The sequence below is a fragment of the Physeter macrocephalus genome, chromosome 8 (assembly GCF_002837175.3).
Source record: "Physeter macrocephalus isolate SW-GA chromosome 8, ASM283717v5, whole genome shotgun sequence".
NCBI lineage: Eukaryota > Metazoa > Chordata > Mammalia > Artiodactyla > Physeteridae > Physeter > Physeter macrocephalus.
In genome coordinates this window covers 4,736,268-4,752,296 of record NC_041221.1, presented here as the reverse complement: position 1 = coordinate 4,752,296, position 16,029 = coordinate 4,736,268, and the positions used below count along the sequence as shown (strand labels likewise).

The following is a 16,029-nucleotide window of genomic DNA, read 5'->3' as shown; positions in this document are numbered from 1 at the left end:
AATTCCCAAGAACACCCCGACGCCGCAGCTGGGCCTCATTCGTCCCCAACTGCCCTCCGCCCTCACACAGTGCTGATTATTATTAGCACGTGGTCCAGTCAAGGATGGTTGAGTGAATCAAGGAACTCAGGTGAACCTTTTCCACCTGCCAAGTACAGTAGAAAGAGAAAGCTGTTTTCTTCAGAAACCACCGGGAGCGTGCACTAGCTAATTTCTTTCTATGTTACGACTTTCTTTAGACTCTCTCTTCTACCCACAAGACCATTTTCTTTGAGGCTCACATTTTGAGGGTGATCCCTGAATATCAGGTAGGAATCACATCAATGTAAGTTTACTTCTTTTTATTTCAAGTTAGAGGACGATCCTGCAGTCAAGAGGAGGGATTTTATGCAAAACAACAATTCAGCACAGAGAAAAAAAAATGTAAACAGTTCTGTACTTTTCCTGAATGTGAACAGTCTCATGGGAAAAATTCCAGCAGTACCACAGACCAGGCTCTGAAAAGTACACTTCTCCTGGCACAGGAGGTCAACTACGAAAGGACAAAATCCTCCTCTGACTGAATTCTGGTGTATCCGCAGCGACGGCCTTGTGAACTTCTAGAAGCAAGACGGAACAGATTGTTCTATTCCTCTCCACTCTCTCCCCATCATAACTGTTCTTGAAAGAAAGAGATGAAGAAAGAAGGAATGAAGTAAAGACAGACAGACAGACAGAAGGAAAGAGGTGAAAGGCCCACGCTCCTGCTTCCCTGAAGGCACATTAGCCCCCTAGGACCTTGTTCTGTAATAAGCGGCCACCATGCTAGGAGTGCCAGGCCGTCCCGGTGCGGGCTGGCCCTGACAGATGCATCCCAGAGCTCAGGCGAAGCGAGAAAGAGCCCAGCTTACACGTATGTGGGCTCCACTGAGAGCTCAAGCTGGGAAATCTGTGCTGGGGATGAGAATTCTCCCCCAACATGCCAAGTACTAGCTCTAAACTCCATGAGTTTTCCATTTGGAAAAGATCCAAATTAGTGTCCTATTTGGCCCCTGATGTTCCTGCTCCTCAAAGGACCTGGCCTGCGTAGCCAGCGACCTGCCCTGACAGACACTCTTTTCTGTCTTTACCAGCTTTTTTGAGCAGCTCGCTGGTTTCAGTGCAAAGTTAAGCCCCTCTGGACCCTTTGGAATGACAATTCAAAATGTAGCATACTCCTGGTTAAAACAGACATTTGACCGGGGTGGTCCAGTATCTGAGTCAGACTAAAATCCTACAACTACCTGAAAACCCACCTTTCCTTGCCAGGGAAGCCCATTTGGAGCTGAGCACCGGACACAGATACACATCCCTGTCAGCACTGCGGTGACTCTTTTTCAACCTGTAATTTCGTAAGGCTGTGATAGCAAAAAAGCTCAAATGACCTAGAGAGGAAGACAGGCCATACAACCGTATGATTTCATATCTGCTTCTTTCTGCTCTCTTTCAGGCTTCTATTTATAGAATACGTGGTTTTGTTTAAATAAACTAAAACACTGAGTTCAGAGCGATGACTGTAATTCTTGTACCTTCACCGTGTACCTGAGGAAAACCACCCAATGGCTTCTAGATTAACAGGTCCTGCACTCTGATAATACGTGCTGCGCTCTCATCTCCTCCATTATTTATGTCCTGGGACTAACTATGCTTCCAGGAAACAAACAAGGGCTTCCCGAACCTAACGAGAGGAGGACTAAGCAGCTGCTGACCCCAAATCCTACAGGTTCATGCATTACAACTTCCCACCATCTTGCCTGAATTATTTCTTCACATCCCAAGAGAACATTGTCTGGTAATGTCCCTACTCTCCATGTGTGAGGTAACAGCCATATTTCATAACCATCTATAAATACATTATTAGTGGATTCCAAGGAAAGGATCTGCTCCAACCACTCTTCGGACAGATTCTTTTGTCTCTTCTTTTCTTTTTTAAGGCTTCTGGCCCCAATAAACAAAGATTGGGAGCAACTATCAATTACACTTAAAATATTGAAAAATAAGCATCAGGGTTTGTCACTTACCAGGTTTTTTTCCTAAACTCCCTGTTTTCCCAGCAGTTCCAGAGCCCTTAAAACAGAGCAGAAGGTCTCATTTGCATACTGAAGAGTTTTGGTCAAGCAACTTAAAAAACGATTAATGATGACACAAACCCGCCTGAGCCCCTAAATTGCCCTTTTCATTCTGGGGAAACATAGTCGCATTGTATCTCCTGACACTGTGATCTGTATCAAGGAAAACATGGGGCGAAATAAGTACCTTAAAAGCATGTAGCTTTTACTCTCTTCTTAAGAGAAAAATTAGCAAAGTAAGTGGCATTGTAGGACCCCAGAGGGCTCAGGTATTGACTGTGTGTAACATGGGCGCATCCTGTCCCTGGGTCAGGTGAAACAGGGGCTGCCCCACCAGGAAGACTGTTAGTCTACAGCCTAAACACTAAGCTCATGCTTGATGTCCAAATGGTTAATTATTAAATACTTCACACATAAAAAAAGCACAGAGACTATAATAGACATCCATGAGTGCAACAGATGTCTATTATAGTCTCCATATACTAGAGACTAAATACGTGAAAATATTAATATTAATATTTTGATTAAATTAATATTAACAATACATGGAAATATTAATATTTTGGTACATTTGCTTTAGGGCTTTCTTTGTTTTTAAAGAAGGAAAACAGTACAGTGGCAATTCAAACACCCCTTCCCCCATCCCATTATCCAAAGAGGCAGCCACTCTCCTCCTGTATATCCTTTCCACCCAAACCTTACACTGTTTAAACACTGAAATCTCTCTTGTAATGCTGGACACACAGCCCAGAGAAGCAGACCATTTTTTTTTCCCAACTACTAAGTGTTTCAAAAGTGCTCTGGGGTTGAATTCCTTCATAGATACTCATGGAATTTTAAACCAGCTGAGCAAGCCAAGCCAGCAGAGACTCAGCTGGGACAGGGGCCAGGCCGTAATCTGCCGTTGCAAAGTGCTTTATTCCAGATTAATTTTCACTCTTGTGTCCCTATCTTCCAGTAAATTAAGTATTCCAGTTAAAACAGAACAAAACAAAAGGCTTATTAATTAACTGAGAGTAACTTTAAGAATAAAAATATATAATTATCTACCAGGAACACAACTTATCATTGTCCCTACCTATATTTATACTGAAATTCAATAACCATTTAGCAGGGAAAGTTTGAATTAAAATGTTTACTCTGATTATGCTTTGTGTATTAACGAAGTTATACAATACCCATCTTCCTTGCAATTTTTATAGGCTGCATATCAAAACGAAGGAACACTAATGATACAAGATTCCAAATGACCAGTTACTTTCCCAGTACAGGCTTAAATATACTCTCTCTATTCCATAAAAAGAACAAAGCAATTAGCAACCCAGTGAAAGAATTCAAGCAGCTTCAATGTGCTCCCTTTTAAACACCAAAGCCAGCACTTAAGCTGAGACGAGTCAGATGGCCAGGTTTCATCCTGGAGCTTCTTAAGAATGCAGCAGAAAAGTTGATCCAGGCTACATGCCCTAGCCCTGCTCATGTAGAGAAGGGAAGCAGGTTTAGGACAACCTCCCCCTTGTCCACGGGTCAATTTTGGTATCTGAAGCTGGGTCTGGTTTTTAAGCTTGGCGGGATATGGCCTTATAATATTGAGGTCTATGTCCAAATAGGATGAAAGAGCTGCCTTTTTTGATTTTTTCATTATTATGAAATAATGTTGCTAAATGTCTGTCTAAAATCTTTAGCACTTAGTTCTTCTGTGGCTGATATTTAAGACTGTGGTTAAGAAAGCACTTTACAACTCAACTTACCTTTAGAAAACGTCACAGTGCATTTTTTGAAACTTACTGACTTTGGATGGTTTTTGGTAGAAAACTCTAATTTATTAAAATACAATACAATTAATGGCTTTTGTGTTTAACTGATCTCAAAGGTAAAGCCATTTTAAGAGGTTTTGTGCATGGGAGCAGAAATCCAGTTTAGTTTTTAATGTTTTCCCTCTACTCCCCTGAAATATCTCCATGGTTCTTATTGGATGTAACTGGCTGGCCTGGAGAAGAGTTGAATTTTCCCTCTCCAGGTCTGCAGAGGACAACATGACGACTGTCCTACAGAAAAGAAGTACTTTCTTTCCAGCTTCTGCCAAATTCTCCAAGGGTAAAACACTTATGCAAATCCCTCCAGGGTAATTTCAGCAAGCTGCTCTCAAGACCAAAGCAAGGGAAAACAAACAAAAAACCCCCAAAGCGACAATGACATTCCTTAAAAAAAAAAAACAAACCCAGCAAATAAAATGATCCCTAGGAACTGCAGGGAAGGTGAGAAGGCTGACATGGAAGAACTACCATAGCTTATCGCCAGGCCCAGCTTCGCTCCCCAGGCAGCTATGGGTCTGTTAAATGACTACATCTATAACCTGAAATTCCCACTAACTTGAAATTGGCCACTACGAGATGGGCTCCCATACTCTAGTAGGCCCACACCACTATTTCATTAATCTTGTGCTATCTCAAGGCCACTTCATGCAACTGAATTTTTAGGGCCCCATTAACAGCAATGGGGAGCCACTTTCAATTTGTAAGGATTACAGCATTTAAAATCAATTCAGTCTCTGATCAACGGAGATACTAAGTTCTAGCCAAAGTGTACCAATTTCTTAGATCTTGTGTCTTCCTACTGTGTAGGCAAAAATATAAATTCTAAAAACTCTCTATTGCCCAATATTCTGGGGCCAGTATCACCAAAATACTTTTGTTTACATGGGCAAGATATTGCTGTGTATCTTCCTTGGGGTTTCTCAAATCAGTGACCCTGAAGACTTAATCTAGAATATTTACTCCGAATCCTAAGTCAGTTACATTCAGGAATAGAGATGAATCCTGAGTATTATCCCAGCTGACGCAGACCAGCCTCATTACGAGCAGCCTCCACTGAGCCCCGGGGGGTTCTTCTGCTTCTGGGAAGCCAAGGCTGACCCTGCGGCACCAATAGACAATTTCAAACAATTACAGGTCACACTGCATTTGCTGTCACGTTCCAGAACTTAGCAAAACCCAACAATGATGTTCCACCGGCAAACATCATGACTCCCTGAAAAGAGAATCGCTGCACAGAAAGGGAGAGGAAACAGTTAATGTGGGTTTACCTCTGAATCTTTAAGCCTCACATAGTTAGAAGGGAAGACTCCGGACTTGTCGCCCACTGTTCCTGTCCACCAGTCACCATCTTTCTTGGTAACCAAAATCACATCCCCTTGCTGAAAGGTTAAATCGCCTTGCTCAGAACTCTCGTAAGTGTACATGGCAATAAATTCTGGTGGGGAGAAATATTGAGATACGGAGAGAGCTTGATTGTTTACAGAAATCCCAGACAACTTTGCAAAAGCAAGTTTATGAATAAGGAAATTATTAGGATAAGGTCCATTCAAGAGAAAGGCTAGTCACTGATAAAATGCAGAGTTGCAGAACTCCGTGGGCTCCAAATTCCCCGACTGCACATAAAAATTCAATAACTGCAGCCGGGGAGACAATTCCTGTGAAGACCCAGGACCAGGAACAACAACAAAAAAAACCCAACTGCATGTCCACCAACACCAGTACTGAGAGTGATCTCCGATTTAACGCCATGGTTTCTTTTTACGTGAAAATGGTTTTCACGTTCACTTTTAGCTAACATTTACTGAGTACCTAGGTCATGCTGAGCACTGGGTTAGATGCACTGACATGCAGGCTCCTTGGTGAGCTCATCAAATATCTGTAATTCACTTTTGAAGGTACCAAGTCACCATTTTAGAAACCTTTCAGACATGGTATATCCTTTATGTAAATTAAATAAGACACGTTTTTCATTATTCAAGTGCCTCGGTGAAAATTTAAGTCCTATTGTGCCATATATACAGATGGCAGGAAGCTGTTAGAACACAAAATTTAAAATATATATTCTTCAGTTAAAAACGGACATCTACTTGTCATTCAAGTATAAACAGGTAGAGTGGACTGCTGATAAAAGTAGTGTCTACTCAATCCCAGAAAATAATCACGCCTTTCTGAACAAGTGGAAAAGTCAAATCACAGTTTCTTACATTTGATTATTCATGTAATTTAGTCGTAAAGGACAAGAATTAATGTTCTTTACTGTCTTGAATGTGCAGGATGTGCATTCCAGAGGAAGTTTTTCTTTTGAATTATGAACAGCTGACTTTACTAAGGCTTAGAAACAAAGTCACACTCTCAGAAAGGGCACTTGACACAAAATTCTAGACACTACACTAGGTAGAGAATAAAAGATTTCTGGAAAGATGAACATATGTTTCTTATTTCCACTTTTTGTCCATTTTATCCTAGGCCTTTGTGTATTTTTTTTAAAAAGCAAAAAGCAAAAAAACCCCCCCCAAAAAACAACAAAACAAAACAAAACAAAAAAACACAAAAAAACACCATTTACCCGAAAAGTTCGTTTTATGATGGATGATGGATGGAGTGTTTCTTTCTAAAATTTCATATGATAGTCCTTAAATGCAGAGCTTAATGTCAATTAATTTAGTATGGAGGACTCCGCTGTCTAATTATAAGAGCCTCTGCAGGAGGCACTAATGAAAGCTAAAACAAACACCAAAAAACACAAACCCTCCTAATGCTTATGCTAATGTGGGCAGCTCTCCAAGGGGCCGCTTCAGCCTCACTGTGCTGACCTGTAGGCTGAGGCCAGCAGACCCCGAGAGACAAGGTCATCCAAATGTACAAGGCAGAACAGAAGCCTCTCTATCTTCAGCCCTCCAGCACTGGTGACACACACCTCCACAGTTAAAACTGGAAAAATGATTTCCCGCACAAGGAAATCAAAGTTTGGCAGCTTGAATAAGGACATTGTTTTTTCATTAATATATTCCTTTTTCTGATTTCTCAATATTCTGACCCTTCCCTTTTCATCTTGTTCCGTTACTTGTTCCTTAGCTCATGTTTGGCCATTTCAGATTGGATCCTTGGCAATCAGTCCTTTTCCCAGTGATTCCTGCACTTAAAAGTCACTTTCTTAAAATGGATCCAAAGTTTGAAGTCACTTTCGAAATGCTTAAGAAACTTCAGAAGCGTGAACTCTAGATGAACTTCACACTGCAGCAGAAGATACCAAGGAGACGGGCAAGACTGTGGCTTTACTTGCCCTGTGTGCATGCAGGCATCTGCGAGGACCTTCTGGATTCAACGAAAACGGGGAGACATGAGGACCGCTATGCGGGGGCTCCTCACCACTTGGACCCTCTTCACCAGACATGTAACACAGGGCACTGGCAATTCCCAAGCCCATATTTTAAGAGCTGCCCAGGGCTTCCCTGGTGGCGCAGTGGTTGAGAGTCCGCCTGCCGATGCAGGGGACGCGGGTTCGTGCCCCGGTCCGGGAAGATCCCACGTGCCGCGGAGCTGCTGGGCCCGTGAGCCATGGCCGCTGAGCCTGCGCGTCCGGAGCCTGTGCTCCGCAACGGGAGAGGCCACAACAGTGAGAGGCCCGCGTACCAAAAAAAAAAAGGAAAGAAAAAAAAAAGAGCTACCCAAATTGACCATCTATTTAATCTGGTTTCTGGTTTACATGAAATCTGATTACATTTAATTCAGTATTGATAAGTGGTCCATTAATATATTTAAGTACCTCTTCTCAGAATTTCAGATGTCAGTGTCCTCCCACACCCCTCCAGAAAGCCAGCAATCTCTCCTCAAATTTCTAATACCTAACTCATTTCAAAATGGATGTAAGAAATGTCAACCGAGGTTAGAATTTAACTCTCTTCTGTTGCCCAACTTTAAGGATGTGTGTGGTTCATCTGTGACCTACTTATTGAGGCCTCAAGCGTAGAGGCCTCTGTACAATGTTTCAAAACAAATCAACATTCATCAACCCAGCTATTGGAAACTAACACACCACTGTAAAGCAATTACACTCCAATAAAGATGCTAAAAACAAAGAAACAAAAACAAAAAAACCCAGCTGTTGGATGAGAAAGCTCACTGCTTTAAGTGACTATCGATAAATCCAGGAAATGAAGCAAAAAGGAAATAAAAGTAGCAGACATTTACTGACCTTTACTCCAAAAGCTTACACTATTATCTCATAAGCCTTGTAATAATTTCCTACCTCAAGTGGTGATTATTATGCCCATTTTACAGATGAGGGAGTTAAGGCATGACTAAAAGTAAATGGTCACTAGGTGAGAGAGCCAGGATACAAACTCCGGTGCTCCAGTGAGACTGAATGGATGTAACACACTGAATTTGGGGGGACAGGAGGCACACATAATTTGCCGGACATAATACTGACTACATGTACTGTGTTTAAAAGACCTTTTTGCCTGTTCTCCTAAGAGTGGATAAAAAAGTCATTACGATGACAAGAAGGTATGAAGAGAACTATCCTAATGATTGTTTTGGTGGTAATGGCAAAAACTGGATACAATAAAATACTGGATTTGTTCAGTGATGATGAAGTTTTACAGCTATACCTAGAAACTAAAAAATTTTTTTACTTCTGAAATGCCTCTTGAAAAAGTAACTTTGTTACTATCTGAAATACCATTAAATTTTAACCCTTGCTGTCTCCACTGAAACAATTGCTTTAATAATTCTATTTTTCATAAGGCAAAGTTTCTAAGGAATGTAAGTCTCATAATGGCAAACAAACTGAACAAAAGATTCCACCCTCGTGGAATTTATTCAAGGAATCTATGAAAAACTACTATACAGTTGTGTAGACATCTGTTAGCTACAACACTGTTCATACTTCAACACGGAAAGCCTGTCTAACTTGGGTAGTGCACATTCTTCACTTAGTACTCTGATAATGGCTGGACCAAATGAAGAAAAGACATGAGATTTTTACCATTAGAGCCTGAATTATGTAGGTTTTGTTCATTTTTAAACCTATACCATATATTGGCATATACAATTGAAAAGATTATGTCATGAAGAAGAGGAAATAAAGCAATTAATTATTTGTGTAATAAACACTCAAAATACAATTTTTAGGCCTAAATAATCTGGTGTGGTTATTTACATGGAACACAGAAATGAAACTTCTGTTTCATCTGGGGTACAAATGGCACTGATGTTACGGTGACAGTTTTACTGGACTGTATAGTTATGGCTCTAAACCAAAATACTTATCTGTATAAAGTCAGAAAAATAGCAACTACCACAAATTAGCTGTAGAGATGCTCAGAGAACTTGGTCCTTAGTGACTGTGATGGGCCTCTTTCAAGAGTCAAAGGGCTCATAATCAAACATAATTAGAAAATTCAGTTTTTATGATCAATATATCTGATAGTGTTTTGAGAGTCTCCATAAAGTACTATGACTTTGTAAAGAGCTAAACCTCATTTTACCTTAGAGTTTAATATAATGAACGTAAATTAATGTAAACTATTTAAACATGAAATCCAACTTCGTTTCCAACATTCACTGTATTACACGATTCCCTCCACCTTCTAAAGAACATGATCTGAGTCAGGTTCTCACCTTCTCCTGACACGGCCGGCTTGGCTGCTGGGGAAGCTACTCTCTTTAGACTAGCAGGACTTTCTGAAGAACCAGAATCCATGCTGGAAGAGGGGGGGAAAGTATTTTAATTTTCACCCTCAAAGAAAACAGTACAAATGACACTGATTTTTCTTTTTAAAAACTGTTTAACATTTAAAGCATTGATAATCTACAGCTGAAATAGATGCACTCAGCTAAGTCAAAACACATCACAAGGGGCCACAGAGGCCTGATTCTAAGCTCACATCCTTGTTTGCCAGCACTTTGCTTTGCTGGAGACACAGCTAATGTACTGGTCTATTTCAAAGCATGACTGACAGATGCTCATTCAATATTTTTGCTCTTCATCTCTTCTTGAAGCTCATAATTTGTTTTGACCATCTACATGGTTAGAACAATTAAACAACAACCTTTATGTTAAGGTTCCATGCTATAAGTTTCCTAATGAAAAAGATAATTCATTCTTCCATAAAATTTCCCAAATGCTTTGGGCCTCTAAGTAGTCCTGTACATCTGGAACAGTACTGCATACTAAGCATGAAGAGGGGCATAATCTCCAACAAATCCACAAGAACTTTCCAGGTCTCAGAGTAGAATTCCCTCATGCATAAGTCAGTGAAAAACAGGATATACAGGTTTCTACGAGCAAGGAGAAAAATGACCATTTATCTGTAAGAGGCTCTCCCCTGTTGCCATGTACCCTCATTTTTGCAGTTAAAAGATCCAGTTTAAAGACAAAATAATCCTGCAACTCCTATCTATGAATCTTAACTAGTGCAAACAATAATTTCATGCCTGACATGGTTTTCATCCAACAGAAGCAGATAAATACAAACATACCTCGTAGATTTCCTTATGGGCCCTGAAATGAGTTTCACGTAGGACTTGGGGAACCAACCCTTCTGGCCTTGAACTTCTCCAAACCACCACATGTCTTGCTGCTCCAGGACGGTGATGACATCGTTTTTGTTAAAATTTAAATGGTTGTCTTTTTTGGCTCTCCAAGGATACAGGGCTTGTGCTTGTAGCCCCTCCACCTTTTCGCCCTTGTGTGGAAGAACATAAAGGACCTCTCATCACTCTGTGATTTCTTATCCATTCAGGTGACAGGAACACCGGCTCCTCCCCCGCGACGGGCACACGCAGGTACGTGCTCAGCCACAGAGGACCCTGCCTCAGCACAGCACGGGTGCCACGTGCTCCGTTGTTCTCAGTAACTGTTTATTCCCAAAAGTGGAGGTGAAAATCTGCTAGCCTATTCACAAAGCCGTGGTCGGGCCATCTAGAATTCTCTATTTAAACAAGCCAGGAGGTCGAGTTTATTCTGTTGCACCTGGCTGTGTGCCTTTTCTGTCGGGTTCTATTTTAAGGCTCAAGTTGCCCAGGGCACTCCCACTCCTGCCAATTTCCAATCGGATTTGGGTGTCTAGAGGGGGATTAATACCAGAGTAGAAACCTTATGAACTCTCAAAAGGTAATTAACTGATATCTTAGTTTAGGTGGACACAGGGGAATACACCTTGCATTGGATTGGGCTTGTTTCAGTTCCTTTTTAGAGGAACAGGGGTTTGGCAAGCATAAATCCACTGTAATCTCCATTTACTATAAATACATCTATATGCAAACCATATACAAAGATGAATAAAATGCCATCTCTGCCTCCCCAAAATAATTTAGATTAAAACTCTCTATTAACCAGAAAGCACTATAAAAATGGGCAGTATGATATTATTACCAAGGAACTCATAATTAATGAGGAAGAAAGAGATACGAACAACTATGCCTACACGCTAAGAAGAGGTTCCAACTATTCACTGCGGGAACAGAGAGAAAAGAGGGAGTTTCCCAGAGGAGGCAGCGTTTGAGCTGGGCCTTGAAGGATGAGAAGGATTTTGATAGCTAGGGCTTCGGAGGAAGGGCACTCCAGGCGGAGGGCACAGCCGTGCGACGCTGTCCCACAAAGTGTCCGGGAGGAGAAGCACAATCTGGGGGTGCATGTGGCCTAGTCTCATGGAGGGGTGGAGTAGGAGATGAGGCTGGAAAGGCAGGGTGAGGCATTTATTATCTTTTTTAAGACTGTAACATAAAACAGTTACAGTATCTTAAAACAATACTAAAAAATAGAACATCAACTTTCGATTATATACGTAAATGGACAAGAACAAGGGATAATGCCCAATGACAGTTTATGAAGAACCAACCTGGACTTGCCTGCAGAAGATATTTTCATAATGACATTTAACTGTGATTATGTCTGACAAGTGGAGAATTTATGACAGGTCGAAGAGTTTCGGCTTCCATGTTGGTCTCCATGGGTTCTCGCCTTCTTAGATCTATGACATCCCTATTTCCTTCCATCTCGACTGTACACTCCACCCAGTCTTCAGAACTGAGGAGGGGGTCTCTGGATTCCAAACGCCCCCCAGGACCACAGAGTCTCTGCCCGCCGTGTCCCCACCTCGCGCTTGCAGGGTGCCTCACACCGGAGCCGTGGATCTCAGCGCTTCTGTGTTGCCTAATCCTCTCCATCACTTCCGTTTAGTCTCTGCCATTTCACCTGGGCTCCAGTATTTCATAACCTTTCACCCCGAGAAATCTTTGCTTGCACCTGCCCTGTCCATCTTTCCACGTGGAGATGCCTGAATAACCAGCATGGAATGAGGCAGAACACGGACTCTGGGTTTGAATCCCAAGTCTGTCACTTAACTAAAATTGTGTGACCTTGGACAACTGTTTAATCTCTCCAGGCCTCAGTTTCCACATCTCTAAAACAGAGACACTTTCTTCAAAAGGTGGTTAAGAAAGTGTAACAGGATCTATCTTTAGAGCAGCTATGAGAGTAATAATCTTAACAAGGGTGGCTTATGTTACTATTATTATTTCTAGTCCCAAACTGTGCAGTATTGCTGGAGAAAGCCAAGACAATGTGTGATGACCAGTCACACATTCAGGTTAGATTCAGCCACGTCAGGCTTCATCCTTCTTCACTCAATTCCTTTCATGCATGCCCCGCAGGCCCTCGGGGGCCCTTCCTGAAAAAGCTGCCCAGAGCACAATCTGAACCCCTTTCCCCCTTTCTCCAACCTCTCTTCACCCTTCCTCTCCCAGAAGAAAAGGAAGCCTGTCTTCTTTTCTGTGCTTCTAACGCTGCTTCCACTTAGATTCTCTGGTACTCCACTTTTCAGTCCCTTTCTCCACTGGCCATGTGGCTGCTTCCTGTCCTCCTCCTACCCTGCTCCTTCTCTTTCCTTTCACCAAACCCTTCCACTTTCCCACCAAACATTTCCTCTGTATCCCTCGACGATAGGCTTTATCCTGCTCTTTCCCAGATCGCAGATATGCTCTACTTGCCTCTTTGCCCGGACCACCGCCTTTAATAATATGAGCACCCCCCCGGCTTTCCGGAAACAGCCTTCAACTTCTCCTCGTCTTCCTGGTCCTGAGCCCTCCTCCCCCAGAGTCACCACGGCTGAGCATGACACTTGTGCCACCTGCTGAGCTGGAACAGATGCAAAGAAAAGGAACAGCTCCTCTCAGGAGCTGCCCTACTTCCAGGTCAGAGAAGACACATGCTCTGTGCAATTTCCATCTTCGTGCACTCTCTCTCCTTTGAAGAGCTCACTCGTTTCCTGAGATCTGATCTATGTCCCAATTCCTGCCAGACAGAATGACCTGGCTGTCCCCCTCTCACCTTAAAATTAACACGTCTAAAACCCAACTTCTCGCTAAAAATCAATTTCTCCTTCTGCCTTCCTTGTTCCCCTGTAAAGTCAAATCTTTTTCTCAGTCCCAGACCTTTCCTTTCCTTTTTGCTCCCACAGGCATTGGGGCTCCACCCTCTTCAACTGTTGTCAGTGCCCCCGTGTCCCCGACTCGAATCTTCCTGCACACACCACCCTCCACGTGAATCTGCCCGGAGCCTGTGTTCACTCCGGTTGTTCCCCGAGCAGAAACTGTCCCTGACCCCCAAATGCCTGCCAGATGGGCAATTTCACTGTTCGGTTTGACTATTAATAGAAATTTCATTCCTTTATTTATTAAATAAATAAATAAAGGAATAAACTCCTTTATTTATTATCCTTTCAGAAATTACTTTCTTAGCAAGGCATTTAAGAGCTTCCCATTAATCTGTAATCGGTCTATCTTTTTTGATAAATATTCAATGGTCTAGCCAAATGGACTGACCCAAGACTTTCCCAAAACACTCTCTGACTTCCTACCTAAAGCCTCTCCTCACATTATTTTCTTTTCAACTTTTTATTTTATACTGGAGTATAGCTGATTTAAAATGTTGTGATACCCTCACAGTATTTTCTGTCTGACATGCCAGCCCTCTCCGTTTCCTAATAAGCTCTTACCCACTGTTCAAGATGGAGTTCAAATGTCTGAACTCCATCCTCTGAACTGTCACTATTCCCTCTACTGGGAAACTGTGAACTGGATCCCGCCCTGCCAGCCGACCTAGATGCATATAATGAGGCTTACTCCTAAATGACACTGACAACAAGCATTGGCTGAATCTGTCCGCCCCACACAGGCACTCGAAGCCCTCCTGCTCCCATCGATGCTGTTACCTGGCCTAAAACAGGAGATGGAGAGGAGCCCGTGGCTGTGGCTGGAGTGAAGGCTGATCTCTGTCTCAACTGCCCGGCGCTCGGAACGGTGAGGGAGGGCTGGGCTGCCCATGCATCCCAGTTGTCGGTTTCTGGTTTCTCATTCGTGCTGGTGGGCCACCTGGAAGGCGAAGCACGCCACCGTGAGGGGCAAGGACTTCCCGAAGCATCGGCGTTTCTCCCGCCATAAACATACACCCAGGATGTGCATGGGGCTTGTTTAAGAACAAGGAGGGGGGAAAGAGCACTGGACTTGGGTTTGGGTCTGACCGTCACACACTAGCGATGGGTCTCAGGCAAATTCTCGTAGTTTCTCTGAATCTTGGTTTCCTCGTTGATAAAATGGGAACAATATTGTGCCACTCTGGTTCGTTGTGAGGGTCACATGAAATATCACATAGAGAAATACTTTGCAATGAGAAAGCGCCACAGAAACAGCCTCACGTGATCATTATCTTCATTTGTAACGACAATGCTAAATAAGCAAAAAAGAAGTTTCGCACCACGTATGAAAACATGCCAGCCCAGCGGCTGGGGCTTAGTAATACCATCTCTCGGTCCCATCATCACACAGCAAGCAGCAGGCCATGTGCTTGGGTACCATGGTAACTACCAGTGGTATCTTTAGAGCAACCAGTTGTCTTGATATCGGGGATGGTTTTAATTTTGCGATTTTATAATTTTAAATAAACACATCTGTGTCAGTGCAGATTTAAATTCAATTGACTTTTTAAAAATCTTTATAAGACATAAACAAATCTGAAAGTTAAAATATTTCCTTTGATAGACGGCACATCCTGATTCAGGGTTTGGAAAATAAGAAGCCTGGAATTATAGCAGGAGAGTGGCAGACCACATATTATCGAGCAAGAGAGTTACACGGACCGGATCCACAGCAAAACAAAATCCTGGAAAACACAGCACTTGTCTTCTATTTTAGTGTAAGCTTTAGTTTCAAAAGTCAGAACTTTTCAATCAGAATCAAGACAGGGAATACAAACTACTATACACAAAATAGGTAAGCAACAAGGATTTACTGTAGAGCACAGGGAACTATATTTAATGTCATGTAATAACCTATAATGGAAAAGAATCTGAAAAAATATATACAGGAAGTCCCCTACATACAAACAAGTTCTGTTCCGAGAGTGCATTCGAAAGTCCAATCTGTTCATTAAGTCCAACAAAGTTCGCCTAGGTACCCAACTAACATAATCGGCTATATAGTACTGTACTGTAATAGGTTTATAATACTTTTCACACAAATAATACATAAAAAACAAACACAAAAATAAAGAAAACGTTTTTAATCTTACAATATAATACCTTGAAAAGTACAGTACAGCACCAGCTACATTACTGCTGCTTTTACGCTTGCTTCCCGACAGCCTGGGGTTGAAATAAAGATACTGTACTACTGTACCCTATACAGTACCATACAGTAGAGTACACAAAAAGCACAACCATGTGACAATGTACGCCAGTCACGTGAACTGACGTACGTGATTGGACATGTGAATGCACGTTCACGTCTTTGAAAGTTCGCAACTTGAAGGTTCGTATGAGGGGACTTATCGATATATAACTGAATCACTTTGCTGTACACCTGAAACTAACACAGTATTATAAATCAACTATACTTCAATTAAGAAAAAAAAAAATCAAGAGAGGAGAATTTCAACTTGGTTTCAATCGTGCTAATAAAAGACTACTTTTTAGCAGAGATTAGATAGGGGGGACCTTCTTTAGCACTTTCAGCCATTTACGTGAAAATGTAAGTATGAAAAGCTTGCTATTCCTTACTTCCTTCCCTCCACTTCCTCCTGCCCTTGGTCATCACTCACCTCTCTTTCCTCTATTTCCTCCACC

General features: G+C 42.1%; 1 protein-coding gene across 1 annotated transcript in view; it reads right to left on the bottom strand.

Annotated features, from left to right (window-relative positions):
• ITSN1 (intersectin 1) overlaps positions 1-16,029 on the bottom strand; it is a 248,386-nt gene that overhangs the window by 69,378 nt on the left and 162,979 nt on the right. Inside the window, exons 24-28 of the mRNA XM_028492624.2 lie at positions 14,122-14,281; positions 10,388-10,593; positions 9,527-9,609; positions 5,170-5,336; positions 2,040-2,085 (exon numbers count right to left, since the gene is read on the bottom strand). Coding sequence (XP_028348425.1) covers positions 2,040-2,085; positions 5,170-5,336; positions 9,527-9,609; positions 10,388-10,593; positions 14,122-14,281 — 662 coding nt within the window. The remainder of the gene's footprint in view (positions 1-2,039; positions 2,086-5,169; positions 5,337-9,526; positions 9,610-10,387; positions 10,594-14,121; positions 14,282-16,029) is intronic.